This window comes from Poecilia latipinna, unplaced genomic scaffold (assembly GCF_001443285.1).
Source record: "Poecilia latipinna isolate Pla-1442-1.1 unplaced genomic scaffold, P_latipinna-1.0 Scaffold1542, whole genome shotgun sequence".
Taxonomy (NCBI): domain Eukaryota; kingdom Metazoa; phylum Chordata; class Actinopteri; order Cyprinodontiformes; family Poeciliidae; genus Poecilia; species Poecilia latipinna.
This window is the reverse complement of record NW_015114158.1, coordinates 70906-98262: the sequence shown is the minus strand read 5'-3', so window position 1 is coordinate 98262 and position 27357 is coordinate 70906. Positions and strand designations below refer to the sequence as shown.

Below are 27357 nucleotides of genomic sequence, written 5' to 3'. Positions count from 1 at the left end.
TCCTGCATGTGCGTTCAGTGATGTGTGTGCAAGTTTGCGTGCATGGCACTAAATGCATCTTGTAAGGAGGGGTGGGTGCTCCATATGCACTGTACATGGACTTGAGGGCTGTTGCCCTTCCCCCACTGAAGAGTGAGTTAATTTGTCTTGCCTTCAGTGGTGGGTGGGCTAATCCTGTCTCAGTTATTCAAGAGAAATTGTCCCCCCTCTGTTTTTGCTAATAGAGGTTTTAGCCCCTGTCTGAAACCCTTTTGTCCTGTTTGGTCAGTGGTCTCCAGCAGAGACCCTGAGCTCAGGCCTCTCAACTGTTAGTTTCTCCATGCGAGTCTCAGAGAAGATGCTGGCCCGCGCTGTTCTGGATTTGGGGACATAGCTTGCAGAAACGAATCAAATATTGAAATAATGCAATTCGGATCTGAAAGCCCATGCCTGCTTGCACATGTGGCCACCATCTTTGCTTTGGTCACGCAGTCCTTAACCTACATTTATCCAGCAGAAGCCACGAGTGCATTTCCACTTTCTCTGCTCCCGTCACAGTTCATTCATCCTGACGATGATTTTCATTTTCCTACGGAGTCCTCCTTGTCACAAACATCTTCTTGATTCCCCGCTGCTCCGTTTGATGACTTCTGTCGGACACAGCTGATACAATCTGACCCGTCCTGACAGCTGGCCCAGACCGCTCAGGGTGCGTTAGTGTTTACAGTATAAGAACAATCCCAACACACATGGCTCTGCTACTCAAATCCTGCCCGCTACTTGTCAAGGTAACGACTTTTTCACTGCGCTTTGCTGCTGCAAAGACCCTTCACCATGGCAACAACTCGCCTCGCTGAATGAAAGTCACGCACATTCAACTTACCGAAGAATGTTGGATTTATTTATCCGCACAGTTTGTCTATTATGACGATCGTGCTTCCCGTTCTGCCTCCCAACATAATAATTATACGCCCCTAATTATGGCGTCGGCGGCCAGGCCTGCTGCAACACTTCGTCATGCATTCTGAGAGGAATTACGGGGAGTGTTTCTCCCCCATTTAATAGGTTATGAAAGAGTATCCTCTGTTTGCAACGCTGACAGCTGAAGAAACCTGAACTGCGAATGGGGCTGTTACAGGAGCGGAATGAGCGGCTGTTTAATAATAAACAGGATGAATGTGAAAAAGGAAATTCATCCGACAGACTTCACTGCATTGTTTCACTGGAGGTTTATTTGGATAGTAGATTTCAACCAGTTGTTAGATTCTGTTGTTTATTAAGCTTGAGATATTTGCAGAGCTTTTCAAAAGCATTTGTACTCTAACTTCTTCACATTGCAAACATTACATCCTTCAATAAAGTTTATTGGGATTTTGTTGAAAGAAAGCCATAAGAAGACATGTTTTCAGCTCTCCACAATCCGTGTGTGGGACACACCTAGCTAGTGGAAGGAAGTGTTGACGTCACATAACATGAAAAGTGAACTTTCTGGTCTAAACATTTTTTTAATGCAAAGAAGAGAACAAAACAGGTTTTTTTCTTTCCTGTTCCTACTTTATTTACGTGAAAATTGATTTTTTTTTTTGTTTACAGAAGGGCAACAGAAAAGGCAATGAGAACGTGTTTTATTCAATGGCATTTAAACAGTTTCCATCATTGTTTTTATGTAGGATAGAAACCTGACTATCATCTGCGTAACAGTGGACGAGCACACCATGCTTCTTTAATGTGGAGCCGAGCAGAAACAAATATAAGGGAGCCTCAAACCGAGCCATGTGGTACCCCACATGATAGAGGACCCAGTAGGACTTGAACTAGTCCTTTGGTGTTTTCCTAATGCCCATCCACTGTGCCAAATGAGAGAGTAAAACGTTGTGCTCCGCTGCATCAAATGCAGCAGTTAAATCTAAACTGAAAAGAACGACACAGTTACCAGAGTTTGTAGCTAAAATATATATAATTTAAAACTTTTAGAAGAGCCAATTCAGTGCTGTGTAAAATTTAAAACCACACTGAAAGACCTCTAAAACGAAATCCTTATGCAGTGTTCTGTCATTGATTGTCGGTTTTTTAATCTGTCCATGAATTGGACTCGTTCCTTCAGATTATTTCGGCTCGCGAGTCACAGATTTTGCTCCTTGTCCGTTTTGCTCTCAGTGACTCGGCCCAAGTTTCTGGCCCCGGGTCTTCATTGCTGACTTATCCTCCGTCCCCTCCCCCCCAACCAAGCTGTCAAAGCTGTTGACCTTGAACAGGAAGCGCAACCGATTGTTATCTTCTGGAGTCTTTATAATTTGAGTACATCTGCAGGCGTGTTTACAAGCCCAGCATCATTATCTGTGCATCACCCCTCACCAGCACATCTGTACGCTCGTCTCTCGCGCCTTAAATGACTCGCTGAGAGCTGAGAGCGAGAGCACTCACGCAGTTGTTGGGCATCTGCTTTGAGTAGGCTCTAATGAGCAGCGCCCGGCTCAGCCAGAGAGATAAACAACAGGGATGGAGGCCTTGTTACTGTAGAGACGGTTTGCTACGACACCTCAGGGTGCGGAGCTCTGCCAGGTTGGAGCGTAATTCTTCATGACACGTCTTCCTCTAGCGCCCCATGTGACCTCGCAGGGGAGCTGCGTCTCTCCTTCCTCCCCTCCGCTGTCTCAGGTTGGCTCATGCCATGCATATTTCATAGATGATCCAGGCGTACCATCAAGCCACAGGCTTTAGGAATGAATCTCTGCTCCAGTGGAATGTTTTGCATAAATACACGCTCGGCGCATGTACACAAACCCAACAGAGTCGTGATTATACCTGCAAACCCAAGCAAACTCTGTTAGCAACACCACAGCATATAGTTTCATGCTTGTATATCATCGCATAAACAACAGATAGTTGCTGTTTTTACTTGATGTAAGCTGTAAATATTTGTACAGTAAACAAAACAGAGTTGGAAATCCAGGTAGGTGGGAGCTGGTTATGTATTGTGAGTAAATCATAAGAGCTCAGTGTAATTATGATTCTCAGATGAGTTTAGAAACATTACATTTATTGAAGTTGTTTCTAGTCCACAGTTATAGGTATAAATTTAAACCAGATCAGTCAGATTAAATTCAATATAATCATATCGCAACTTTTCTTTTTAGTAAATATGTTCCTGTGTGCTGCTGTACAAATCATAGTACGACTGAAACAATTAATCAGCTAATTCTGTAATTGATTAATTGTGAACTTCAGTGTTGAAACTCTAAAATGGGCCATTTGCTGAAAGAACAACAAACTCGGAGCATCTGTTAAACCAGAACTGTACAAAAAATGTCTACCTTTTGTATTTAAGATTTAAATAAAATCTTCCTTGTCTGTAAATATGTTCTACCCAGAACTCAAGTGTTAAAGTTTTAACTTCTCCTGGTTGTAAGAAAATCTTCAATTCAGCACTTTTTGTTATCCAATTATTAATCAGTTAATCCTCAAAATAATCAACAGATTATCCCTACACTGTATTGATCAGTCAAGCATAAAGGATTACATTTTTCACATGTTGTTTGAAGTACTTTTTTAGCTGCTGATTCATCCATTTGCTACAAATGATCAAGCATTGACTAAAAGAATGCTGTAATTGTATTTTAGGCAATTACATTATTTTATCATTTAAAAAGTAGCAATTTTTTATCTGCATCACTTAATATTTCTAATATTACATAAAAAGGCTTAAGTAGTTAAAAAAAAAATCAGCTGAATATCCCCCCCCTCCCCCCCACTTCTGCCGTCTGAATCATCCTGAACAGTTCTTCAGTTTTCACATATCTGTTAATAAACCTTCCTATGGCCAATTAAATTATTTGAATGCACAAGTTTAATGCATAACACTTGAAATGCGATAGCTGTGGAAATGTTGCAAGCATTCCTTTGCAAATGCATTATTGCACATAGTTGCCGTGACGATGATGGGTATTTGATATACCTCTGATATGCATGGACTTCATGCTTCCCCATCTATTATTATTCATAGTAAAATGCAGATTTGTTTGATGGCATGAATAAATGCCATGAAATTCCTCATTTTCTGATTCATTTCCTCCCCCTGGGTTTTCCACATTGCCGTAAAAATACTTAATTACATTCATGTGATCATTTGGAACTGTAACTGAAATTAAAATACAAGTGCAATTTATTACACATCCTTTCCACCAATTTTCCGTAAAATATAAAAATATTAGTTTGTTTTTCTGCCATTTCAATGCCACATTTTCATGAGCCGACAGTTCCAAGTTATTCCTCTGAGTTTAGTTGGAGAAAAAAACAATACAATTTCATTTGATGTGGAGATGAGAAGGTTGGTATTTGATGCACGGTTGGTTCAACCTTGTACATAGGTAGGAGAAAAATACTTGAATGCCCTGCTGGCCTGAGATTTGCATTTTTGATAGTTGATGTAAATCAGCCAGTGTACTGGGTCGTCTTTTCAGCGGTAGCTTCATGACATTACCTTCCTATTCCTGCTCAATTTGCTTTATTCGTTTCAACAAATGACATAAATTCACCTCCACTTTTCTTTCCTTTCTCCCTTTTTCATTTCCTACTCGAAGACAACCAATCAAGTTTTGCATAATTCCCTCTGCCTTTGGTGCGGCGTTATCTCCAACCTTCTCTAGAGGTGCAGACATGCTTGAAAATTATATTCTGAAGAAATAGTCTAAAAGTTTTGCCTCACTTTTGCTGTCAAATCATGTTCATTTTTGCCTCGTTGCTTGCTTTCTCCTCTGGCTCATTTTCTGACAGCGATGCATCCCTTATCACAGCGAGTCAATGAAGCGTCCTTTAAATGACTAAAAAGCCCAGCTGAAGCCCATCTCACTCTGATGAGTGGAGTTGTTCAGTGACGTTAGCTAAACAGGAGCTGTGGTCGCTCGCTGGCTGTCACAGTGATGATGCTGCACACCTTCCTCATCCCTCCTCCTCTCATTTGTGCTGCTATGTGTCCTGTGTTGACAGATGACAGGATGACCACTTAACCCAATTTTTCCTCCTGTCCTTCTCCTGGACTCTGCTTCGTTTTTGCTCTGCAGGGTTGGAGAGTGGTGGTGTGAGTCTGAAGGAGCCGGCTTCTGAAGGGGAAATTGAGAACTCGTCTCCGGTCATGTTGCGCTGTCACATCGATGGACACCCACGGTAATTGTCGACCTCTGCTTCTACAGCAGGTCTCTAAAGTAGATAAGTGTGTGTTTGTTGACAACACGTTCCCTCCTGAGTCCTGCTCTCCTTCCCTTCCTCCCAGGCCGACCTGCCAGTGGTTCAAAGACGGAGTGAAGCTGATGGAGAGCAGCCATCAGACCAACAACAAGGACAGGACTCTGACCATCCAGAGCGCCAGTCCGGGTGACAGCGGCGTTTACTCCTGCTGCGCCAAAAACGCAGCCGGCTACGTCTACAGCAGCAGCAACTTCACGCTCACCATCATAGGTCAGACTTTAACTCTTCTCACTCTTAAAGAAGTGATGATGAAACTTATTCATGATTCATTTGACATTATTTAAGCAAAAGAGGATAACAATAATAACAAATGGTCAAAACCTCAAAGATACCAGCGAAATTTCAATAACAAAAGACTCGTCCAGATTTCTGTCGCTCCCTTTAATGAGACTTTAAGGCTGATAACTCTGTAAGCTGTAGCTCAACACACCTGTTGGAAAATCCCAGTGAGCTTAACATTGATGTCAGTGAGGACTAAATGCTCATCCAAAACTGCTTATAGCTGCCTATTTTTCCAAACAACAAATGCACCTTAATATGCATTAATACGCAGTTTAAACCATCTTAGCACTACTGCAGAAGCTAACATCCATGGTCTTCTCTTTCTGTTTTTTCTTTTTTGCAACATTTAAATGTTTAAGATTAACAAACAGTATTAGTATCAGACAAAAACTCTGAGTAAATACAAAAAGCGGTTATCAAATTATAATTGTATTTATTAAGCAGGAGAATGCTCCCTATAGTAACCTGCCTGTACAGTAATTGCCTCATCAGCATAATAACCAGTTGTACCAGTGATGATTGCTGCAGCGAGCGTTTCCAGTAACAGGCGATGAGTGGGTGTTTTTTTTTTTTTTTTATCACTCTGGAGGAACACTCTTTGAGGACATTTTTAATTCATTGCAGGGTTTTCAGGGTTTCCGCTGTCTCTTGGACTTTGACTATGCCTTTAGAGCGATTCAGAGATGCGCTTGCTTCTTTGGGTCATTGTTCTGCTGCATCGCAAAAAAGTTAATGAGCTTAATATTAACAATTGAAAGACAGAAATTCAGGATTTATGGTTCCGTCCACTGCAACAAGTCAATTGGTTTTGAAATCGTATTAAGAAATGCTTGATTTTCACATCAAATGATGAGTTTATATTTGTTTGATCTGAAACGATTTTTTTTAAATCTAAGATTTAAAAAATCTTAAATCTTAACTTGTTCTCAGCACTGTAGACACAGAAATGTCCAGTATTTTTTAAAGTGTAATATCTTTCTTTTTGTCATAAAATATTAACTTTTTCCAAATTTCATAAAAAACCAGTCCCAGACAAGAGAGTTGTTTAAAATATTCATAAAATTACACATCTATACACATGACAAAATATAATCTTTTTATGCAACAATGTTTTTAAAAAAAGTAATTAAAGTAATAAAAGAGAATCCCTTTCTGTTAAGTGTGACTCTGGATCACCAATTTAACAGATTGGCTCAAAGTGCTCCAGGCAAATCCTTGAGTTGGAGATAAAGCTGTAAAATCCTAACATTCATTCACATTACTTTCTTTTTTATGTGGGTTTTCTCTGCCTTTTTCCAAGTCTGCTGCTGCTGCTGCAAATGAAAGGAGAGGACGTCAGTTTAAGCACTATTAGTGATGAGAGGAAGCCCTGAAAGAGCATCTAATGAGATTATAAAAGAGTGTACTTGTACCTTCATTTCCCGCCTCCCACGCAGACTGAAATATAAACATAAAAACGTGCAAAGCGAATAATAACTTGATATCCTGAAGCGGAACTGATGATCTGAGTGCAGCGGCTGCTTTCAGACAGTTTGCTGTTCAGGGAGGCTGTTTGTTTTCCTCCAGAAATCTGTTGTTTAACCCATTATTTGTGGCTTTAAAGTTAATGCAGCAGCATGTCTGTGCTGGAGAAACCTAACAGCCTTCTTCATTTTAATTACCCACCTGTAAGACTCTCAAATACCTGCATGGGGGGGACAAAACCCAACAAGCTTCCAGTTGCAGTCTTGCCGCCGTCTGCCTCTCTAATAGACGTCATTGTGAGAAAAAGCAAATTCATCCTGTTTTTCCTGTGTATTGAGGCCATCCCACTGATTTCTTTGGTGGGCCAGGTGTTCTCTGACTACACACCTTTTTTTGTTATCAGTTTTTACAGAACTAACCCTGAGCCTTATCCCAATGCTGCCTCTGGCACGATTCGTCCTCCTCCTCCTAGGTGTGAAAATTTGAAGTTTTGACCCAAATCTGTAAACCTGCTTAGATTTAGGAGTATTTTTATGCTGCGCCTCCTGTATGGAGCTCAGCAGTTTTCAGGTTTTTATTTTGAGTACAATACTTCCCCTCAGGCTTGTATTATACAGCAAATCTCTTCCTTTGGCATATCAGAGTAAAGTTTATCCAAGCATGCCCGTTTGGAAAATTATAAAATAATATGGGCTCTACCAGGTTTGGGAATCATTTAAATCTCACCTCCAGATTATTAATGGTCACATTTTATATATTTATTAAGCAAAGATGGAGCCGAAATTGACAAACTGCTTTAAAAATAAGTACAACCTTGCTTCTCTTTTTTGTTTTTTTCCGTGTGCTGTCCAGCAGCATAGAAATCAGAATTGTTGTTGTCTGAGTGCCACAGAGAGGTCACAGATTTACTTCACAAGAGGAGCGTTATGGCTTTTACCATAATGCTCCACTACAGAGAATACAAGAAAACGCCTTAAAAGTCACTTCTCCACCTGCAGAAAGAGAGAAAAGCAAACAATATATCCACTTATAACAGCTTTACTGAAAAGTACACAGAACAGCCTGATATAGATCCAAACACCTGTGTGTGATTATTCTTACGGTTTATCCTTGTGACCGTTAAGGAGGAAAGACTTCAGTAATGATTGGGAAAGCAATTGTTGCTGCCATTAGAACCTGTTCTGCTGCTTCCGCATGTAAACATGCATATGTTTGTCCGTCTGTCTCACAGATAAGAGCGTCCCGAAGCCGGTGGTCACCCCTGAGAACCAGGTGGTGCTGAAGAACGAAGAAGCCATGTTCCACTGTCAGTTCACTGCGGAGCCTGAACCCACGTTGGAGTGGTACCATGAGAACGAGCTGCTGGTTAACAAGTCTCGGTAAGTTGCTTCCTCAAGTCGTTTCTTCCCCTTCTACTCATACCGGCTGATCATCCAGCTTTCAACTCTTTCTATCGTTTCACAACACAAACTTAAGCATCCACCTTCCTAAACTGCTCCACTTCCTTAGTAGAAACCTTTGCATTATCCTCGTGGCTCTCTTTCTCGAGCTTTAGACAAATTGCTCATCGAGGGAAGCCATAGCTGTCACAATGGGCAGTCCGCCATACATCACTTGAACATAGCCTTTCTCTGCAGTCCTCCAGCGTTCTCACAGTGAGTGGAAAAAGCCCTGAGGCTGCAGTCATCTCACCGGTGCAGCCATTATACCACACAGCCCATTTATTCATATTTTGTCCCATTCCAACCTAAAACTTGACTTCCACTGGGATTTTATGAACCATAACACAAAGTAGAGCATTGGGAGTTTTTAGCCATTTGACATTCTTATAATTATAGTAGTCATTTAGAGAAATGTACATTTTTCCTCAGCTCGTCACGTAAGCGTCCCTAAAAAATGTTTTTGTCTACTGTAGACATTGTACTGTAGCACAATATGGCTGAAAAACATTTATATCGACTAATATGAAACGCTTATATAATTATTGATAGGTTTTTTTTTGTTTAAAATATCAGAAATATTGCCATATCGGCAACATGGGCTTTTCTGTTTTACCCCCAGTTTTCACTCCATGCTAAGTTTTAAGTTTTTGAGCTGTTGCAATGCAAGTTTCAGGGCAAAACCTGAAACTGCTGCTGCATAAATTACTCAACAGGTTGTTGCTACGTGACCAAAGAGTGAGTGAGTTGTTGCCACTCACCTTGCTTAGTTGTCGATCAAAGGTTGAGCAACTAAAGTGTTTCCTCTTTTCTCTTTCTTACTACTACAGGAAGGGACAATTTTTTATTTGATTACACAATTATTTGTCAGAATAATCAATGTTGAGGCCTGTCAGAAAAAAAATAAATTTTTCTGGACAATAAATTGTCCCACAATTTATTGCGATAAACGATAATATTGATGTCTTGAGACCATTTTCAGTTATCGTTTTGATAATGGCATAATAACATGAATAAATACAATAAACTTCAATTTTGTAAAGACTTGACACTGGCACTGGGACGTTTTTGATCAAAAATAATTAAATACACAAGACCAAAATCATAAATAAAATGGATTATGATGTCATTATAACCAAAATTGGCCTTCAAAAAATATTAATCAGAATAGAAATTATCAAGCCCATTTTACTTTATCCTGTGGTTAATTGATTATTGCTTGTTGCGGCAGGCTTATCAATTCAATCACTTGCAACATCCCTACTTTCTAGTTACTCATTTGTGTAATAAGCAAAAGGCACTGATGGCACGATTGCAACACAAAATTGTGTTTGATTCCTCTTTAAAATCTCCATTTGTTGCTGGAGGAATTCCCAGGCAACGTTGTGTTTTGTGTATTCTTGTTTGTTGATGTGAGCTGATTGTAACCCCAGAGAAATGCAGCTCGATGTGGGGAACAAAACTGTTTAGATAACCCTCTGCACATTTTGTTTGACTATTGGATGAAGATTGTTTTTCAGATGTTTTGAAATCAGGAGAAAATAGACATGTTTAAGCTCAAGGCCGTTGTGCAAACTGCGAAGCCGAGTGTTTGTTTATGCACAGGGTCCAGCAGAGCTATGAGGAGTTTTTTTCTTCTTCTTCTTTTTTTTTTTAAGGGAAAAAAAAAAAAGTCTGTCTTGACTTATTTTCTTGTGAGGTTATTTTAGAGGTTTCCCTCAGAGTGAAGTCGGTTTCATGGTCGTCATGAGGGGAAAACGTACTCAAAGTCCCACAGCTCGTTTCCCTTCCTCTTCCTGAACGACGAAGGCGAGATGACAGAAGTATTGCTGCCGCCGCCTCAGGGATTCAGTCCATCTTGGACAATTCTTCTTATAAAATAGCCCCAAAAGCATTTTCTTTTTATTAGATGTTGTATGTTGTTTTAAACTAAATCCACAATAACTTTCTCATCAAGCTGTGATGAGCTGCTGATTTGCCTTTAGCGACACCATCACATGTGAGATTTCCATCTCGGTCTGGCTTAAGGTCAGTCTTTAATTACTTTGCATCCTTTCCATCACTCACACTGAAGCTGCCAGCTACTTGGGTCCAGCTGGCAGCCTTCACCCCCTGAAGGATAAAAGTTTTATTTTTAATTATAGCAGAATGTGGGAAGCTTGCCTTTCTTTTACTGTAGACTTGTTCTCAGTCGTCCGTCCCGTCCGTCCTGTCCGTCCGTCCTGCATCCAACTATATTTTGGTCCATCCGTTGATCCATCCTAATATAAATACTTTTATCCTTAACTTTTGTCCGTCCATCTATCCAACCTTCCTTCCGTCCATCTGTCCATCATTCATTCCTTCATTCATCCATTCATCCATCCTTCATTCCAGACCGCTGTAGAAATATCAGCAATAAATTCATGAGGAACTTTTGCAGTTTTAAAATAGCCCAAAAGATGAACCCAGAGCTCTGAGAACTTGAGTCTGAATTGGTATGAAATTCTCACACCCAGCGTGTGTCGGAGCCCTGGTCAGGTTCTGTCGAATTCATGCACCGATCTCATCTAAATCGTCTGTTTTTATCTGTTTGTTCTCCGCAGCGTGTCCCTGCTGTCCAACGGCAGTCTGCTGATCACACAAGTCAAACCCAAGTACACCGGAACCTACAAGTGTGTGGGACGTGGCATCGGAGGATCTGTGGTTACACAGACTGCATCTCTCCAAATAGCTGGTACACACACGCGCACACATTAAACTGCAGCTGTCCAACTGGTGACGGACAAAAACCTGTGTTTCTGAAATCCGAGGAGGGCTTATGTTACCCCCTGACCCCGTCCACGGCTCTGCTCTGCACTCCACTCCTTTCACTTAGAGCCAGATTTTCGTGATGATGATCAGATTCCCATACGGACATCCGGCCCTGCTGGATCCATTATGTGCCGAAGACGCCAGTGGATCACATTATTTCCAGGTGTTTTCCAGACTTGTTCAGACCAATGAGCTCTCTCCAGAGTAAACAACACCTGGCAGAGATCATCAGTAACAAATAACATCCTGGTGTTGCTGAAACAGGCAACGAAAAGACAATACAGCAAAACACCATGAAAAAATGTCATAAAGCTCATCATTTTCCAAATAAAAGTCTGCCAAGTACAGTATGAATTTGTGTTAGAGTCCAAATACACGAACTTGGAAAAACTCCCTACAGAATAGTTTTAATCAGCATCAAGCTTCTCATCTTGCATTTTCTGATGCATGTGCATGCAAGTCCAGCATTGCGACTGAGCTCAGGGTTGGAATTTCTAAGCATTTCAAAGTCCTGATCACCTGATTGCTTTCCTCTTTATCCCAAGGGTCAGGAATTAACGAGAAATGACTGAGTCTGCAGTTTTAACCCACAGAACCACAGATCCATATAAACGCCATATTTCCCAGCTGGCACCACATGGAGATTTGTGTCACAGTAATAGATAGTCCCATTTCTGCTCCACCTTCTTCATTTTTCAGCATTTCCCAGGTCTGGATAAGTATGGAAAAAGTAAATGATTGGACAAATTGCTATATTTCCTGACTGTATTCCCTATCCCATTGTTGAAATATTAGTAATTTTCCCTTCCTGTTTTGTGTCTTTCATTTCTCTTTTGTTATTGTGTTTTTCCTTTCCTTCAACCTTCTTTGTGTCTTTTGATTTGTCCTTCCTCTTGACTTCTCTTATTTTTTATTCCATCCTTTCTAACTTTCTCTCCTCTCTTATTTACTTACCTCCCGCTCTGAATCATTATGACTTAATTTATTTCCTTGCTTGTGCTGCTTATTTTTTTTTTTGTTTCCTTGTGTCCTACCACCTTTTTTTTCCAAGTTTCTTTCCTTACTCTTTGTGTCCTTCATTTATCTTTCTTTTCATCCATCCTACCTCCCTTTTTACTTTCTTTCCTTCTACTATTTTTCCCCTCTGTCATTTTGTTTTCCCCCTTTCCCTACTTCCCTTCCTCATTCTTCTCCCTTCATTCATACTTTCTTTTTCTTTCTTACTTACTTTGTTTTTTCTCTTTGCTTTTTTCTTTTATTTTTTTTCTTTGCTTGGTTGTCTTTTCACTTCTTTCCTTTATTTTCTCTCTCTCTCTCTCTCTCTCTCTCTCTCTCTCTCTCTCTCTCTCTCTCTCTCTCATATGAAGTATTAATGACTTGTATTTGGGTATTAATGCTAACAGCAGGTCTTGTGACCTGTAACAGATCTTATTGCTCTTTGTATTTAAGGGCTGCTGATTTTTGGTGACCCACCAAACAGAAGTGAATCCCCCTCTAAGTCCAACCTGTTCTCTGTTTGTCTTCCTTCCACTGGTTTCTGCAACTTGCTCCTAAAATCACAGGATTTACTTTAACAAGACAAGAAATCCTTTAACTGGGAATTAGTGTTGCTCAGGGCCAAATCGAAATGCTTCAGTGACTCTGAAAGCAAATCGATGATTAAATGGAAATCAGTTGGAGCGTTTTAAATCTCTACTTCACACTCTGTTATTTCCATTTCCCTTCTCGTTGCTGCAGACATCGGAAGCATGTCGCCAAAGATGTCGAGGGTGTTCACCACCGACACCATGCAGCGGGTGACCTGTTACCCCCCAACAGGGAGGCCCGACCCCGAGGTGTGGTGGGAGAGGGAAGGTCACAGGGTGCCCACGGAGGGCCGGGTGTACCAGGAAGACCTGGACCTGGTCTTCAACCGGACGGAAGAGGGAGACTCGGGCGCCTTTACCTGTGTGGCCCAAAACAAGGCCGGCCGCAGAACCCAGGATGTCACGTTCACCGTCGCAAGTAAGTTGTGCTTAAAACAGGGAAACATTTTTGAGCTCCTAATGCAAGCCAACGATGTTCGAATGAAGACGCAAAATGGATTTCGTGAAAGGTAAAGTTGGGATGAGATTAAGCAGATATCTTTGAGATTATTTATCAAAAATCTGTGGCTGCATGTCCCTGTAAAAAACAAACAAAAAAATTATTTGTCATGTTTATATTCAGGGAACATTTTGTTGATGCGGCCATTAAAATTAGGAAGATTTTAAAATACTAAAACCCTAAGTTCTTAACTTTGACAGCTTTTTTTTTCACAAATGAGAATAAAAAATAAAAACACATAAGTAGTAATAAAATGAAGTCATAAAATTAAATTTTATTTCATGAAGAAAAAAACTAAATGGTTCCTTTAAAATATAAGTACAAAAATACAATAATTTTAAATAACAGTGATTATTTTAATGCTTTAATAAGCATAATTTCCAGTAATTGTGATGTTAATTCTTGTATACTACTGATTCCTACTCTTAAAGCCATAATATTCTTTTGTTTTTGTGTTTTATGACAGAAAAGATCCAAAGAAAACCAAAAAATAATAATAATTAGCATTAATTTAAATGCACTTTGATCCAAGATCCATCAGAGAGAGTTGGGTGTATATGGTGACTATAAACTGATGTTGCATACTGATGTCTCTCTGTGCCTCCACAGCTCCCCCGGTCTGGGTGTCCAAACCTCTGGACAGCAGCTTAGACGAAGGTAAACCAGGTTACCTCCACTGCTACGCTCAGGCCAACCCTCAGCCTGAAGTCACCTGGTACCGCAACGGCATGGAGATTATACCTGAGGTTTGTTGTCACTCACAGCTGTGCGCTTTTCTTAACAACATACAAGGTTGTTGAGAAGTCGCACATGGAGCTTTTTTTCCCCCTCTTCATTTTGCCGTCCAGGACTCTCGTTTCAAGCTGTTTCCTAACGGCACCCTGAGGATCAACAACGTGGAGGTGTACGACTCTCAAATGTACGGCTGTGAAACCAGGACAGTCGGCGGCCGCCTGTCTGGCCAAGCTCGAGTCACCGTGCTGGGTAAGCTGCAGGGGGAACGCTCTAATGATCCGTACGCCCATTTAAATTCTTTCTTTGCTGAAAGGTTGTGTGAAATGGGTGAAATCAAAATTTATTTATTTATTTATTTTTTTTTTTCAGAAAAGAAACAAACACAGGTTAATACCTGAGGGCTTGTGTGTTTGCCTGCTAAATCAGGAATCTGTGTTATGTGGGCTTTCTGCAGGGACACCCACAGAGGTGTGAAACATGACTCATACATGGCGGGTTTGGTCCAAGCTGGAGTTTTAACACCTTATCTCCATCATGCATTCCTGTCTCCTGTCGTAGAGCTAAACCGTGATAGATGGCCAGCATGTTTACTTGATCTCAGCCTCTGATAGGCCACAGCCTCTTTGTAACCATCAAGTTGTGTGACATTGTTGCTGCAACACCATTTGGTCACATTTGTCCCTTTGTGACCACCAAGTTGTGTTTTTTTGGGATTTTATGTCATTCTAACTTTTTAGAATGCTTTCAGCTCACCTGATTGGAAAACATCTGTGTGTAATTTAATTTCATTTTAAATCCAGCTGTTCCAGGAACAAATGGAGGGAGCTGCTTCAAAATCAAACTGTCTGGCTTATCTGCAAAACTTTGTGTAACAATGCATCATTCGGACCTCACTGTCCCTTATGAAAAGCACAGTGGTGGCAGCATCATGATGTTGTCCAGAGAAGCTGGTCAGTCTTTCTGAGCTGCAACTTTTAGATGCATCCCTCCTTTTTGATCAAAGCGCGTTCATGTTAGAATGGCCTAGCCAAAGTATAAGTTTGAGAAACTCAGTGTTCTGTCCAATCTGACAATTTTCCTCAGTGGTTCTCAATAAGTATGAATAAACAACCTGTTTTTGGTTTTAAGTATGGATATAATAACTAATGCATGTGTTTGCAGGTTGTTCATGAAATAATCATATCACTAAAAGTATAATTAATTTTTCTTTTTTTAAATCTATTTTCCCTGGAATTAGGTTGGAAATTGTTTTCTGTATTTATATTTTTTAACAGATTTTTAAGAAATTAATCTACCCCTCTTTTTTTCTCTTTTTTAAATGTTTTTTCTATATTCAAATAAATTGGTGCTTCTTTAAAACCCCTTAAAAGTTCAGTGTCCTCATATGCACATTGACTAACATATTGGCGTCTTGACGTTGACAGTTAAGCAGTTAAAAATAACAAAAAATGTTCCTAAAGTAGATGTTTCTCCAAAGGTTTTATGGGTTTTTTTTGGTTGTGTAACATTAGCAGCTCTATAAAAGATTTATTTATCTGGCCTGGGGGTGAAAATGGTTGTTTGGATTGTAAATGTTGCAGACCACTGAACTATGAGAAGAGAGTGTTGCAATATTTTAATGTCTGGATGTGCAAAGCTGTTAGAAAAAGTGATGCAAAACATGTACGTACTATTGTATGTTTCACAGAAAACCCCAATAAAATTCACAAAACTTACTGCTAAACGTTTAAAGGCTCCGAATTTGTTCGCAAGGCGCTCCAGATCAGTTTGGTTCCATTTCATCTGCAGGGAGAGTTGCACAAAAGAAGTTTTGACCTTCCCCCACCTCCCCGTGTTTTCACTGCATGCGTTAACCACATGTAATGTTTCCCTGGAACTTGTGTTTCAGAGCGGCTGAAATTCACACCCACCCCCCAGCCGACCCAATGCCTTGAGCTGGATGAGGAGATCACCATCCAGTGCTCCGCCAAGGGCCGAGAGAGCCCCACAATCCACTGGACTAAAGCAGGTACGCATGGCGCTGGCTTAACCTTCGCCCTCCGTTGTTGTAGATCTGATAAGGAAAAGGCTGTCTGAACAATATCTCACCCCAAAAAAGAAGCAGTAGCAACCTGCAGATCTTTGTCAACATTAAGGCGAGACGTGTTAAAACCTGCGTAGTCTTCAGCAAACATTGTGAGGAAGATTTATCGTCGCAGACCTCGTCTCGTTTGTCTTCATTAACCGAGAGGGAGAGCCGGTTCCCTCCTTAACCCGCTCCCTGCTAGGGCTGGGTACTTAAAAACCTCATCATTTAATTACATTGCTATTCTTTGAGTCGTGTTTCAATATCAATTTGATTCCATGTTGATTTAAATACTTTGGTATTGATTTAATAATGAGTAGTATAAAAGTAATTTATTGTATTATCAATTAATTTATTGTAATTACTTCAGCAGGGTATATATATTCACCTTTTTGAGCAGTAAAATATCTGAGAATAAAACGGTAGCACATTAACACTTTGGCTTAATATGGAGTTCAAAAGTTAAAACATGACTGCAGTACCTGAGTAAAAAGATATTAATAAATGTTTCCATAAGTCATTGAAAGTCAACCAGTCCCCCACGTTTACAAAATCAAATGAAATGTGGTGTCAGTCAACTGTGCCATGTTTGTGCAGGAAAGATTTTTGTTTCTGCTGTTAACATTTTTAAGTTATATTAAAAAGAAAACCCAGAGATCAACCTGCTCACTCCTTCACATTAATATTATCGAACATAACAAATATAACTGAATTGTGCTGCTTGTACAGCTAAAATTTTGATTGATAATATAGCGCAATTCACAGTTTTCCAAATCGATATTGAATTGGAAAACATATCAATTACATTGATAAACCGATCTTTTCACCTGCCACTCCGCCCTCAGACGGAGGAGAGCTCCCGCCACATGTGGATCAGAAGAACGGACAACTACGCTTCAACAAGGTCACTCGCAACGACGCCGGCAACTACACCTGCATCGCCTCCAACAGCCTGCAGGGGGAGATCAGAGCCCTGGTGACCCTCATTGTGGCCGGTAAGAGAGGTTTAATGTTGATTTTTCTCATTAAGAGTCAAACAAAGTAGCATTTAATGTCCTCTGAGAAACCATTTTACTATAATGAAAAGCATCCAGTAGCTGAGAATCCATCGGTGTGAGTAGTCGAGGTTTTTCCCCAGTTGTGTCCTCACATTAATGAGCTTTTTGCTTATTTTTCTGTCCATGCTTGCACATGCAGTGTATGTTCGCTTTAAGGTGGAGCCAGAGCATACATCTGTGTACCAGGGACACACTGCTGTCCTGCACTGCCAGGCCAGCGGTGACCCCAAACCTCACGTCCACTGGATTGTGAAGGACAAGGTTCTGGGCATCACCAATAACGACAGGTAAATGAGACCAGGCTGATATGAAGTGAGCAGAATTATCACTTCAGACAGCTTTTAACCTCGGAAGAGAAGAATAAAAAAAACTTTCAGTTGCTTTTGTATGAATACTTTGGAGACTAATATACAGCTCTGGAAAAAATTAAGAGACCACTGTAAAATGATCAGTTCTCTGATTTTACTTTTATAGGTCTATGTTTGAGTAAAATTAACATTGTTCTTTTAGTCTATGAACTACTGACAACATGTCTCTGAAATTCCAAGCAAAAATGTTGTATTTATTTGCAGAAAATGAGAAATGATCAAAATAACGAAAAAGATGCAGCACTTTCAGACCTCAAATAATCCAAAAAAAACAAGTTCATATTCAATTAGAACAACAATAATAATGTTTTAGCTCAGGAAGAGTTCAGAAACTAATATTTGGTGGAATAACCAGGAGGTTTTCAATGGGGTTCAGTGCAGTGGTTTCTTACTACTTTTCCAGAGCTTTATGTTTTCAGTCTTTTTAGGTATGTGTTGTACAGCTTTGTTGTACATATTCCAGCTTTAGGCAGAGTTTTCTGATAAACTATTGATAATCATTGTCAGAATAACATTGAAGAAATGTTTGTATCTTAGTTTAAGCAAAATGATTAATTTCCCTTATTGATAGCTTATCATTTTGCCTCTAACCTGTAAAAATTGACTAATATTGCAAAATGTCCTTCCTTTCTGTTTTCTCTTTTCCTTCCTTGCACCCCTCCTTCCTTCCTTCCTTCCCTTTTCCCCCTTCTTATGTCATTCCATTTCCCTGATCTAAACAATTTGAGATAAACTCTGGTACGTTTGAATCTGTGAAGGTTTCTTAATTTTAACATAAGAAATGTTCAGGAATCCTGTTAAATTTAGGACAAATGTCTGCTTGTAGCGTTTCATCCCGCTGGCATGTGGGCCCCTCCCGCTATGTTTTGATGTGTTGTTTTATCTGACGGCTCTTCACACTTCTGCAGATTAGGTGCATGTCTGACAATCTTCAACAGACATCTGAACATGATCATTTAAGACAGACTGTGACTCTCGTGTTCCCGCCGTCTGTGTTTCATCCAGAATCCAGGAGATGCCGAACGGCTCGCTGATAATAAGAGACGTCACCACTGACGACACGGGTCAGTACACATGTGTGGCTGGGAACAGCTGCAGCATCAAAGACAGAGTGGCTCATCTCTACGTAGTGGGTAGGTTTAACACACACACACACACAGAGAGAGAGAGGCATGCTTCCAGAGGTTTTCTTTATCAGGGACAAAAGTGCCCACGTGGAGCAGTGAGCCACAATCACAGGAGCAGAGAGGAGGCATTAATTAAACCTCCACCGGTCTGTCCGTCACCCATGGCGACAGGTTAATAACCTGCCCCACGTCTCCGACGCCACGGCTGACAGGGGGTGATGGGCTCGGGTTGATGCTGGATCTAATAAAGCTTTGCACTCTGAGGCCGATAAAAGCTGAAAATTACAGTCACACGCTCACACTTTACCTGAACAGAAGGATTTCAGAGAGAGAGAGAGACGATTTAATTTAGTCGTTAGTCTGGGTTGGCGTGACAACGCCGCCCAGCTAAACCCCAACAGTAACCTGATCATTTTAACCTTTTAAGCGGTGAAGGGCTTGATGTTTGCTTCTGTAGAATATGTGATTGTTGCATCTTTCAGACAGTAGGTCAGACTTTTTAAATCTCTAAACAATCTTGTACCAGTTTCACATGTTTGCTAAAAGCCTCAAAACATTCTGCAACATGCAGGGTCATTTTTGCTGAAGGCCAGGGGTGTACAAAGTGCAGCCTGGGGGCCATTTGCAGCCCTTTGCATGACTTTGTGTGGCCCCTGACCTCAATTCTACAGTGAGGCAAATATGACCCAATTGATGCCAGTGGAAAATGTTTTTATTTCTTTTAGATCTACAAATTTTGCAAATACAATCTTAAAATTACAAAAAAAAAAAAAAAAAAAAGCTTGGTGCAACACAAGTTTCTTATTCATTCTAAGTCTTAAATAATTTTCCCATTTGTTGTAGTTCAGTAGTATGATAGGACCACAAATATCCAGCAACTCTTGCTCAGACTTTATAAATTGAATAAACTGTAAATATTAACTTTGGCTGATTTTTATGGAAACCGCAGACTCAATCATTCCAGTTACTGAGAAATGTAAACCAGACAAATGGCATTTAAAAGTATTTCAGATGTGTGGATGTGCAATCTTTCTTTTTTTATTTTGTTAGCAAATTTTTTGTCCCACTAGCTAGCCTCAGATAATTATTTCACTGGCAAGAATCTGTTCATCACACTCGGCTTTAGAGTTTACTTTATGTCACATGTGAATGAACAGCCTGTGCTGCCATAGGATTTTCTATAAAAACTCAAAATCTGTCTTTTTTTTGATTGCCATAAAGAGGATTACTGTTCTCCTGGTAACAGTTTAATTCACCTCAAGATTTTAACTGTAAATTTTAACTGTAGTCTGTTTTGCTTGTAAAGTGTAATAGATTTAGCATTTTTGTGAATTTAAGTGGTAGCAAATCCCTTCATTGTAGGTTGATAAACTAGGGGCCCCAAACAGCATCCCGCTTTGGGCCCTCACAAAGCTAGAAACGACCTTGTCAACATGTGCTTTCAATATCAACCATCATAACCGTTCTGTGTCCTGCAGACAAACCTCCTCACCACGACGGCATTGAGGATGACAAGGCTCCGTATAAGATGATCCAAACCATCGGGCTTTCTGTGGGGGCAGCTGTGGCCTACATCATTGTGGTTCTGGGACTGATGTTCTACTGCAAGAAGAGACGCAACACCAAGAGACTGCAGAAGGGCCAGGATGGAGAAGAGCCCGAGATGGAGTGTCTCAACGGTAGGAAACGGTCTCTGGATTACACGAAGACACCAACAAGCTTCCTAAGACCTTTGGTGATGAAAAAGGCCCAAGGCTTAAAAAGTCTTTCCAAATCTTGCCAAACTATTCAGCTCTCGTTACAATCTTTAGCACATTTTTCAGATTTACTTTTTGTGATGGTAGGAAAGAAACGGCTTTTTCCTAGAATGCTTTGTGAACAAGTTGGCATGACGATGGTGTTGGCAAAACCAATACAGTCATCGTCCAGACATGCAAGTTATTTTCTGACTTATGAGAATCATCACCTCCTTATGTAAAGTGCATGTCCTCATGTCTTTCCCATTTTGAACAGCAGCTACAAAGATTTGGATTTTGTTTTTTGTGCTGTCATATTAGAGATAGGCAATAGGCAATTACTGTACTATTTATTGTGGGGGGGAACAGAAGATAAGATTTCAGATTTATTGGGACAACAATAACCTATTTATTAATGATTATTAGTCAGAGCAGTATTTTAATTGCCGAAAGATGATACTGATGCTAATTCATTTGTAAAAACTTTTTACCTTATTTTTGTTATCACAGTAAATAGCACAAATTATTCACTTCATTGTGGATTAAATTATAAAGTCTTATGTCACCCATTCATACGTTATACCCTAATAGGTCATCAGTATATGATTAAAAAATATTCAAAACAGTTAATAAATTCTCTTTTAAATAAATGTCCTCAAATTAAACATTGGATTTAATGTGAGGTTATGCTGGTGCAGTAAAAGGTGAATTTAAGTTGAGACTTTTTACACATTTTTATTAGTCCTACCAATAATTATGAACTCCTTATATGGTTGGTTCTCTTTCCCTGCTTTCTCATGCTGATGATGTTGCCAACTGTCTGGATATTTGTCGCCATCTTGTGTTAGTTGTGGGTAATGCAGGTAAAAATAATACAGGATTTAACTGAGTGGTTATTTTTTTTGTCTATCTTTGACCTATTGTTGATGTGCGTTGTTTTCTTCAGGAGGTGCTGTTCAGCAAAATGGCCACACCACGGCGGAGATCCAGGAGGAAGTGACACTCATCAACCTGGGCACGGTCGCTACAACCGAGAAACGCCACAGCCATGCCAGCGATAAGCTCCACTTTCCCCGCGCAAACCTCCAAACCATCACAACACTCGGTAGTTTAGCCCTATTATTGTTAGTTTTGTTTTGTTTTTATTTCCGTCTGTTCTAATGTGTTTGGTGAATGTTTGCTCAGGTAAAGGGGAGTTCGGCGAGGTGCTGCTGTCCAAAGCGAAGGATATCGAAGAGAGCGAGGTGGAGGCGGTGGTTCTGGTGAAGTCGCTGCAGTCCAGAGACGAGCAGCTCCAGAGCAACTTCCGCCGTGAAGCCGAGATGTTCGCCAAGCTGAGCCACCCCAACGTGGTGCGACTGCTGGGCCTCTGCAGAGAGGCGGAGCCGCACTACATGATCCTGGAGTACTATGACCTGGTACACACATAGGAACTGAAACAAAGAAATAAACGCATTGTTTCAGTTTCTTTATTTTATACTGCGTTTTCTTCTTTTTTTTCTCATGACAGGGAGATCTGAAGCAGTTCCTGAAAATTTCCAAAAGCAAAGATGACAAGGTGAAGTCTCAGCCAATCAGCACCAAGACAAAAGTAAGTCCTGAAGGTTTTATTTTTGCTCTAAAGCTGCATTCTACATCACATATGCTTTAAAGCTCTATTTTGAGATTTTTATGCATTTTCCTTTCAATCGTGTCCAGGCTTTTTGCTCAGAATAGCTAATTTCAAAGTTAGATGTAGAAGAAAAGTTATGTAGCTTGGTGATCCAACCAACCAGCACCCTACTGAGAAATTTAAAAGCACTCTTCAGTGTTCCTATGCAGTCTCAAAAAGTATGAGCTTTGACTGGGTGATTTTCAGAGCTCAGACAATCAGAAAAAGATAAAAATTGGTTTGAATCTTCCTAAATTTCTTATTTTGATATATAAGACATAATTTTTGACCTTCTGTTTTGTTTCCTGCATCAAAACTAGATTTTTTTTTGAAAATCAAGCCAAACGTATTATGGTTTTTAAATGACTGCCAGATAAACATCAACTCATTTATAATTCATTTGTTTTATACTTCAGGGTTTTTTACTTCTGGGTCTGCATCTTCATCTGTGTTGCAAGAAGGAAAACTAATGATTCTGTTTGAAACTATTCCCTCTGTAAAGGTCTACAAAATAATCAAATTCCTGCTCACAAAAGCAGGCCACTGGGTTTCACTGTGCCAGGCAGTCTTTCATAACATCTTGCATAGCAGTTCATATTCAGTTTTATACAAATATGGCTCCAAAGACTGAAAGCAATATTGAAAAAGAATGATCTGTCTTGAGAAACTTTAAAAGAAAGGAGAATTATGTTATTTATGAGCAGTGCTGAAGTTTATAGACTTTCTGACACCAAAACATAATAAAAAATTGTATTTAGAGATAAATAAAACACTGAATATGTCTTTTATTTACGTTTTTGCCTGTTGCAACTTTTGAAATGAGTCATTTTACAAAGGAAATTAGGTTATTAGGAAGAAGTGCAGCTATGATTATCTATCTGTTCCACTTTGAATGTTTTATGAAAGTCACTTTACGCTGCTCTTCTCCTTTGTCTTTTTTTTCTCTCTCCAGGTCTCTATCTGTGCCCAAGTTGCTCGCGGCATGGAGCATCTGTCCAATCACCGCTTCGTTCACAGAGACCTTGCTGCCAGGAACTGTCTGATCAACAGTCAGAGGCGCATCAAAGTGTCTTCACTGAGCCTCAGCAAAGACGTCTACAACAGGTCTGTTACAAACACAGTTATACAGCTGCAGCTTATAGTTGTTTCAGTAGCGAAGTAGAAAAAATGGATTTGTGCCTAAAGAAACATCAACAAATTGAAAAGTATCGCCATGTGAAGTATAGTATATGTACCCAATTCTGGATCAAGGCCATTCCTCCAGATTCTGGGATCTTGATTTACAACAGAAAGGACCTCCAGTAGCAGTCAGTCTTGCAATGAATCTGAAGAGACCTCTGACTGAAGACTGTTGCTGTATCATAGTTTGACATCAGTTGGTAGCAAGCTCTGCTAATCCACCTCATTTGCTTTTGCTGCTCCTTTTAAATTTGTCTGGCCGTATGATTGGAAAGCCGTTGGAGTACGGCATATGATCGTTCCCATTTATGATTGATGGAAAACTTTTTTTTTTTATTATAAAAACTGTCCGAAAGTTTTTATAATAACTTTAAGACCAAAAATCCTTGCAGCTGCACAGCATCCAAAACCAAAATGGATCGATTGTCTAAACATGTCTCAATCAGACCTCTGATAGGCTGCCAGCATGAGAAGAAGAATGGCAGCATCCAGTGCAGTGGATTCTGGGTTTTCATTTGTGTTAAGTTGACAAAATAAACTCCTAATCTAATCTCACTGTTTGAATTGAATGTGTGTCTTATGTTTTATGTTTCTGTGTGTTTGTGCGCAGTGAGTATTACCACTACAGACAGGCGTGGATCCCTTTGCGCTGGCTGCCAACAGAGTCCGTGTTCGAGGATGATTACTCCACCAAGTCCGACGTGTGGGCCTTTGGGGTGCTGATGTGGGAAGTTTTCAGTCTGGGAGAAATGCCGCATGACAAACTGAGCGACGACGAGGTTCTGGAAGGTAGGGCTGATTTCTTTCTTCAAGGTTTTTTTTAAATTGTTTTTTGTTAAATAGTTGGAGAAATTTGGTTCTTTGTTTTTAAATTTAACATAAAAACCTTGTGATGTTTTTGCTGCAGGTCTGAAGATGGGAAAACTGAAGCTTCCCGCTCCGGATGGATGCCCCTCCAAAATTTACAAGCTCATGGTCCGCTGCTGGGAGCTCAGCCTCAAAGAGCGCCCCTCCTTCACCGACATCGTCAACGCCCTGGGAGATCAGCCCTCTGACAGCAAAGTCTGAGAGAACCGTCCACAAACGGAGGGGGGAACCAGAACTTTTGACCCTTTGTCCCTCTGAAGCACAAATGCTGGATTACTAGTCTCACTCATTTCAGGGAAGAGGTTTGAAGAGAGAACTTTTTTTATTTTTTTTATTTCAGTTGAGGGTGGGAACTAGACTTTTGCTAAATCAGTGGACGTGCGATGATGGAGGAGTTCGGCCTTAGCTGCAGCATATATGAGTCTCCACACGGTCTGTCTGCAGCAGCTCATGACCTCAGTGCCTCCACCCCACGTCAGACACTCAACCTAGCTGTCCACTGCCACCTTGTGGAGATGAGAGGAACAACACTCTGCTCCGATCAGTGGAGATTTTCCCTGAAACTAGTGGATCATATGTGGAAGGAGATCTGGCTTCTTCATTTTAAAATATTTCATTTTTTTTATGGTTACAAACAGGCTATAAAGGTCTGGAATTTCAGAAGAAAAGCAGGGAAAGAAAATAGAGAGTGGAAAAAATTTCCTATCCCATTGTCTAAATGCAACTTTTCTTTAGTCCTTTTTTTTTCTTTCCTTTCCTGCTTACATTCGTCCTTCTTTGTGTCCTATCTATTCCTTCGTTTAGCCCTTTTTGTTCAATCTGTTTTTTCTTATTTCCTTCCATCCTTATTTGCGTCTATAATTTTTGTGCATCTCTCATTTCCTTCCCTCCTTTGTTCCTCTTTCACATTTCTTCCTCAGGTCCCTCTTCTTTTCTTGATTCCCTCCTCCTTATTGTTCCTCTCTATCTTCCTTCCCTCTTTATTCCATTCCTTCCTTGTCCTTCCCACCTCCTATCACTTTTTATCCTTCCTTCCAGTTTTTCTTTTCCCCAGGTTATCAAATTAAATCTTGCCATACAGTGTATAAATACCGGCCATTGTTTCATGCTGAACATTTGTTTTCTCTATGCTCAAAAAAGAGCATAGAGAACTGAGGAAGGTTGAGTCTGGAAATGTTTTTTTTTTTTTTTTTTTTTTTTAATAAATTATAGGTAGGAATCCTGTCTTAAATATTTAATCTGCTCTTTTAACCTTTGAGTGGACGAGTGCTCCCGCCGAACTCTTTTCACTCAGACATACGCGGATAAAAGAAGAGGCCTAACCAGGCTTGCATGAAGGGTCATGGTCTGTTACGCTTCCAGTTTAAAACATCATCTTGTTACACTTCAGGAACAAACTGAAACAAACCTTTTTTAGCCAAGAATTTATATCAAAAGGACAAGTATATGCTGTTGTCTCAACTTCGAGGTGCTTTTTGTCTCACCAACAATGTCAGCAGTTGCAGGGATTCAACCCATCACCATGTTAAACGTGCAGCGTAACATTCACGGAGGTCCAATCATGTTTTATTTTAATTTTTTATCAGTCAATCATTATACCAGACAAAGTGTACATAACGTAGAAGCCATGCACTAACTTCACTTGAGAGGACACCATGTTTCTTTGTGTAGAAGGATGCACAGGTACCTGTTTATTTATGATGAAGGTCCTGTTTTCTTTTATTTTTAACTGTTTATAATTGGTACTTCCATAACATTGTTATGCTACTTTTGTGTTCACATGGTCCATCTCAGTGTGCATCCTAACAGAATATGCTAACAGTCTGCACACAGGAGGTCAAAAACGCTGACTGCAGGTCACCTGGACTCATTTAAGTGCCTAGAAAATGAAGGATTATCCTAACAGTCTCCCCCTTTTTTACATTATCTAATCAAATACAAAGGCCTTCGTTTATGAGCTTGTTTTTATACGTTTTGTTTTTTTTATGAATCCTAGGCACTCAAACCTAGACCTCTTGTTTTTTGTTTTTTTTTGTTTTTTACTCTGCTTGAGCAAATGTTCACAGTAATCAGATATATTCAAAAGTATACATGCTGCTGTCAATAAACGTGCACAGTGTTTTTACTCAATGTGAGTTTTTTTTTGTTTTAACTATTACAGTTTGCGGAGTTCAAATTATGAAAAATAATGAAACTTATTTTTAGCAGTATCCAGGGCAGAAGATAAGTGGAAAAACATTTCCATCTGCAGACTTTCTCTCATGTGTTCTTTTTAAACCGAAACACACTTTTGGAGCATGTAAACCATATACAGGAAGTAACTTGGTGTAACTGTGTGCGTTGCATTGTGATGACCTAGCGATCTGTCCATGGTGTTCCCCGCCTCTTAGGCAATGACCGCCATTACTCTGCATGGATAAGTGACTAACAATGTGGTCGTTTCTCAGGTAATGGATAACTTCTTTCACCTTGTGCATTTCCTCTGGCTTCAGTTTTATACTTCATTGATGTTTTATAATAGCTAACTTTGAGCCTTCTTCCAGTGGCAGCCTCCACACTGAAGAGAGTTGTCAGGGTGTTGCTATATTGTTTTTAATAGATGGACAAAGGTTGGATTTTTAAGTTTCTGCCTGGCCTATTGTGGCTCACGGCTAGCACAATACAACAGACCCGACCAGACCAGTCCACTGATCTCAAGTCCAAAGGAAGAGTTAGACTATTTGGGCATCATTAAAATGAAAGGTTGTCTTCATCTTAGTGTGAAGCACCATGAACCCTTATCACAGATCTATTTTATAAAACAATATCAATTCCAAGATTAAATACAAACTTGAATAAATAAAATTTGATGTTTTTAATTATTTTATTCTTTGTCTATTCTTTCTTCCTTCCTCCATTTCCATGTCCTGGGTTTGAATCCTGGCTCTTGGCCTTTTCCTGTTACTTTTCTTTCATACTCTGCCAGAGAAGATCTGCTTATTAACCAAGAACAATGGTTAACATGCTCCAGCAGATTGATTTTCTGAGTGTGTTCAAAGTACAGACTGTAAACTTTACAAAGTTCAAAGCTGCAGTTTGTCAAATTTCTAATGTGGTCTTACAAGACGACCTCACAGAACGCTGAATATTACCCTTATTGACCAGTAGGGGGCGGTAGATTCCCTGTGTAAAGAACATTAGTCGTAGAAGATTTATTAGTTTTGCGCATATTTGATGAAAGCATAACCTCTGAATACTGGACTGGGAGTACATAGTTTAATAATGTAATAATATTTTAGTAATTTT

At 39.9% G+C, this 27357-nt stretch overlaps 1 protein-coding gene across 1 annotated transcript in view; it reads left to right on the top strand.

The window, feature by feature from the left end:
- ptk7b (protein tyrosine kinase 7b) overlaps window positions 1-26202 on the top strand; it is a 77570-nt gene extending 51368 nt beyond the window's left edge. The window contains exons 3-20 of the mRNA XM_015058457.1: window positions 5040-5142; window positions 5249-5433; window positions 8201-8348; window positions 10994-11124; window positions 12939-13205; window positions 13896-14032; window positions 14135-14270; window positions 15910-16029; window positions 16932-17081; window positions 17284-17431; window positions 18518-18645; window positions 20118-20318; window positions 21322-21480; window positions 21561-21793; window positions 21886-21966; window positions 22979-23130; window positions 23816-23994; window positions 24113-26202. Coding sequence (XP_014913943.1) covers window positions 5040-5142; window positions 5249-5433; window positions 8201-8348; window positions 10994-11124; window positions 12939-13205; window positions 13896-14032; window positions 14135-14270; window positions 15910-16029; window positions 16932-17081; window positions 17284-17431; window positions 18518-18645; window positions 20118-20318; window positions 21322-21480; window positions 21561-21793; window positions 21886-21966; window positions 22979-23130; window positions 23816-23994; window positions 24113-24273 — 2819 coding nt within the window. The 3' untranslated portion in view covers window positions 24274-26202. The remainder of the gene's footprint in view (window positions 1-5039; window positions 5143-5248; window positions 5434-8200; window positions 8349-10993; window positions 11125-12938; window positions 13206-13895; window positions 14033-14134; window positions 14271-15909; window positions 16030-16931; window positions 17082-17283; window positions 17432-18517; window positions 18646-20117; window positions 20319-21321; window positions 21481-21560; window positions 21794-21885; window positions 21967-22978; window positions 23131-23815; window positions 23995-24112) is intronic.
- The last annotated feature ends 1155 nt before the right edge of the window (window positions 26203-27357 follow it).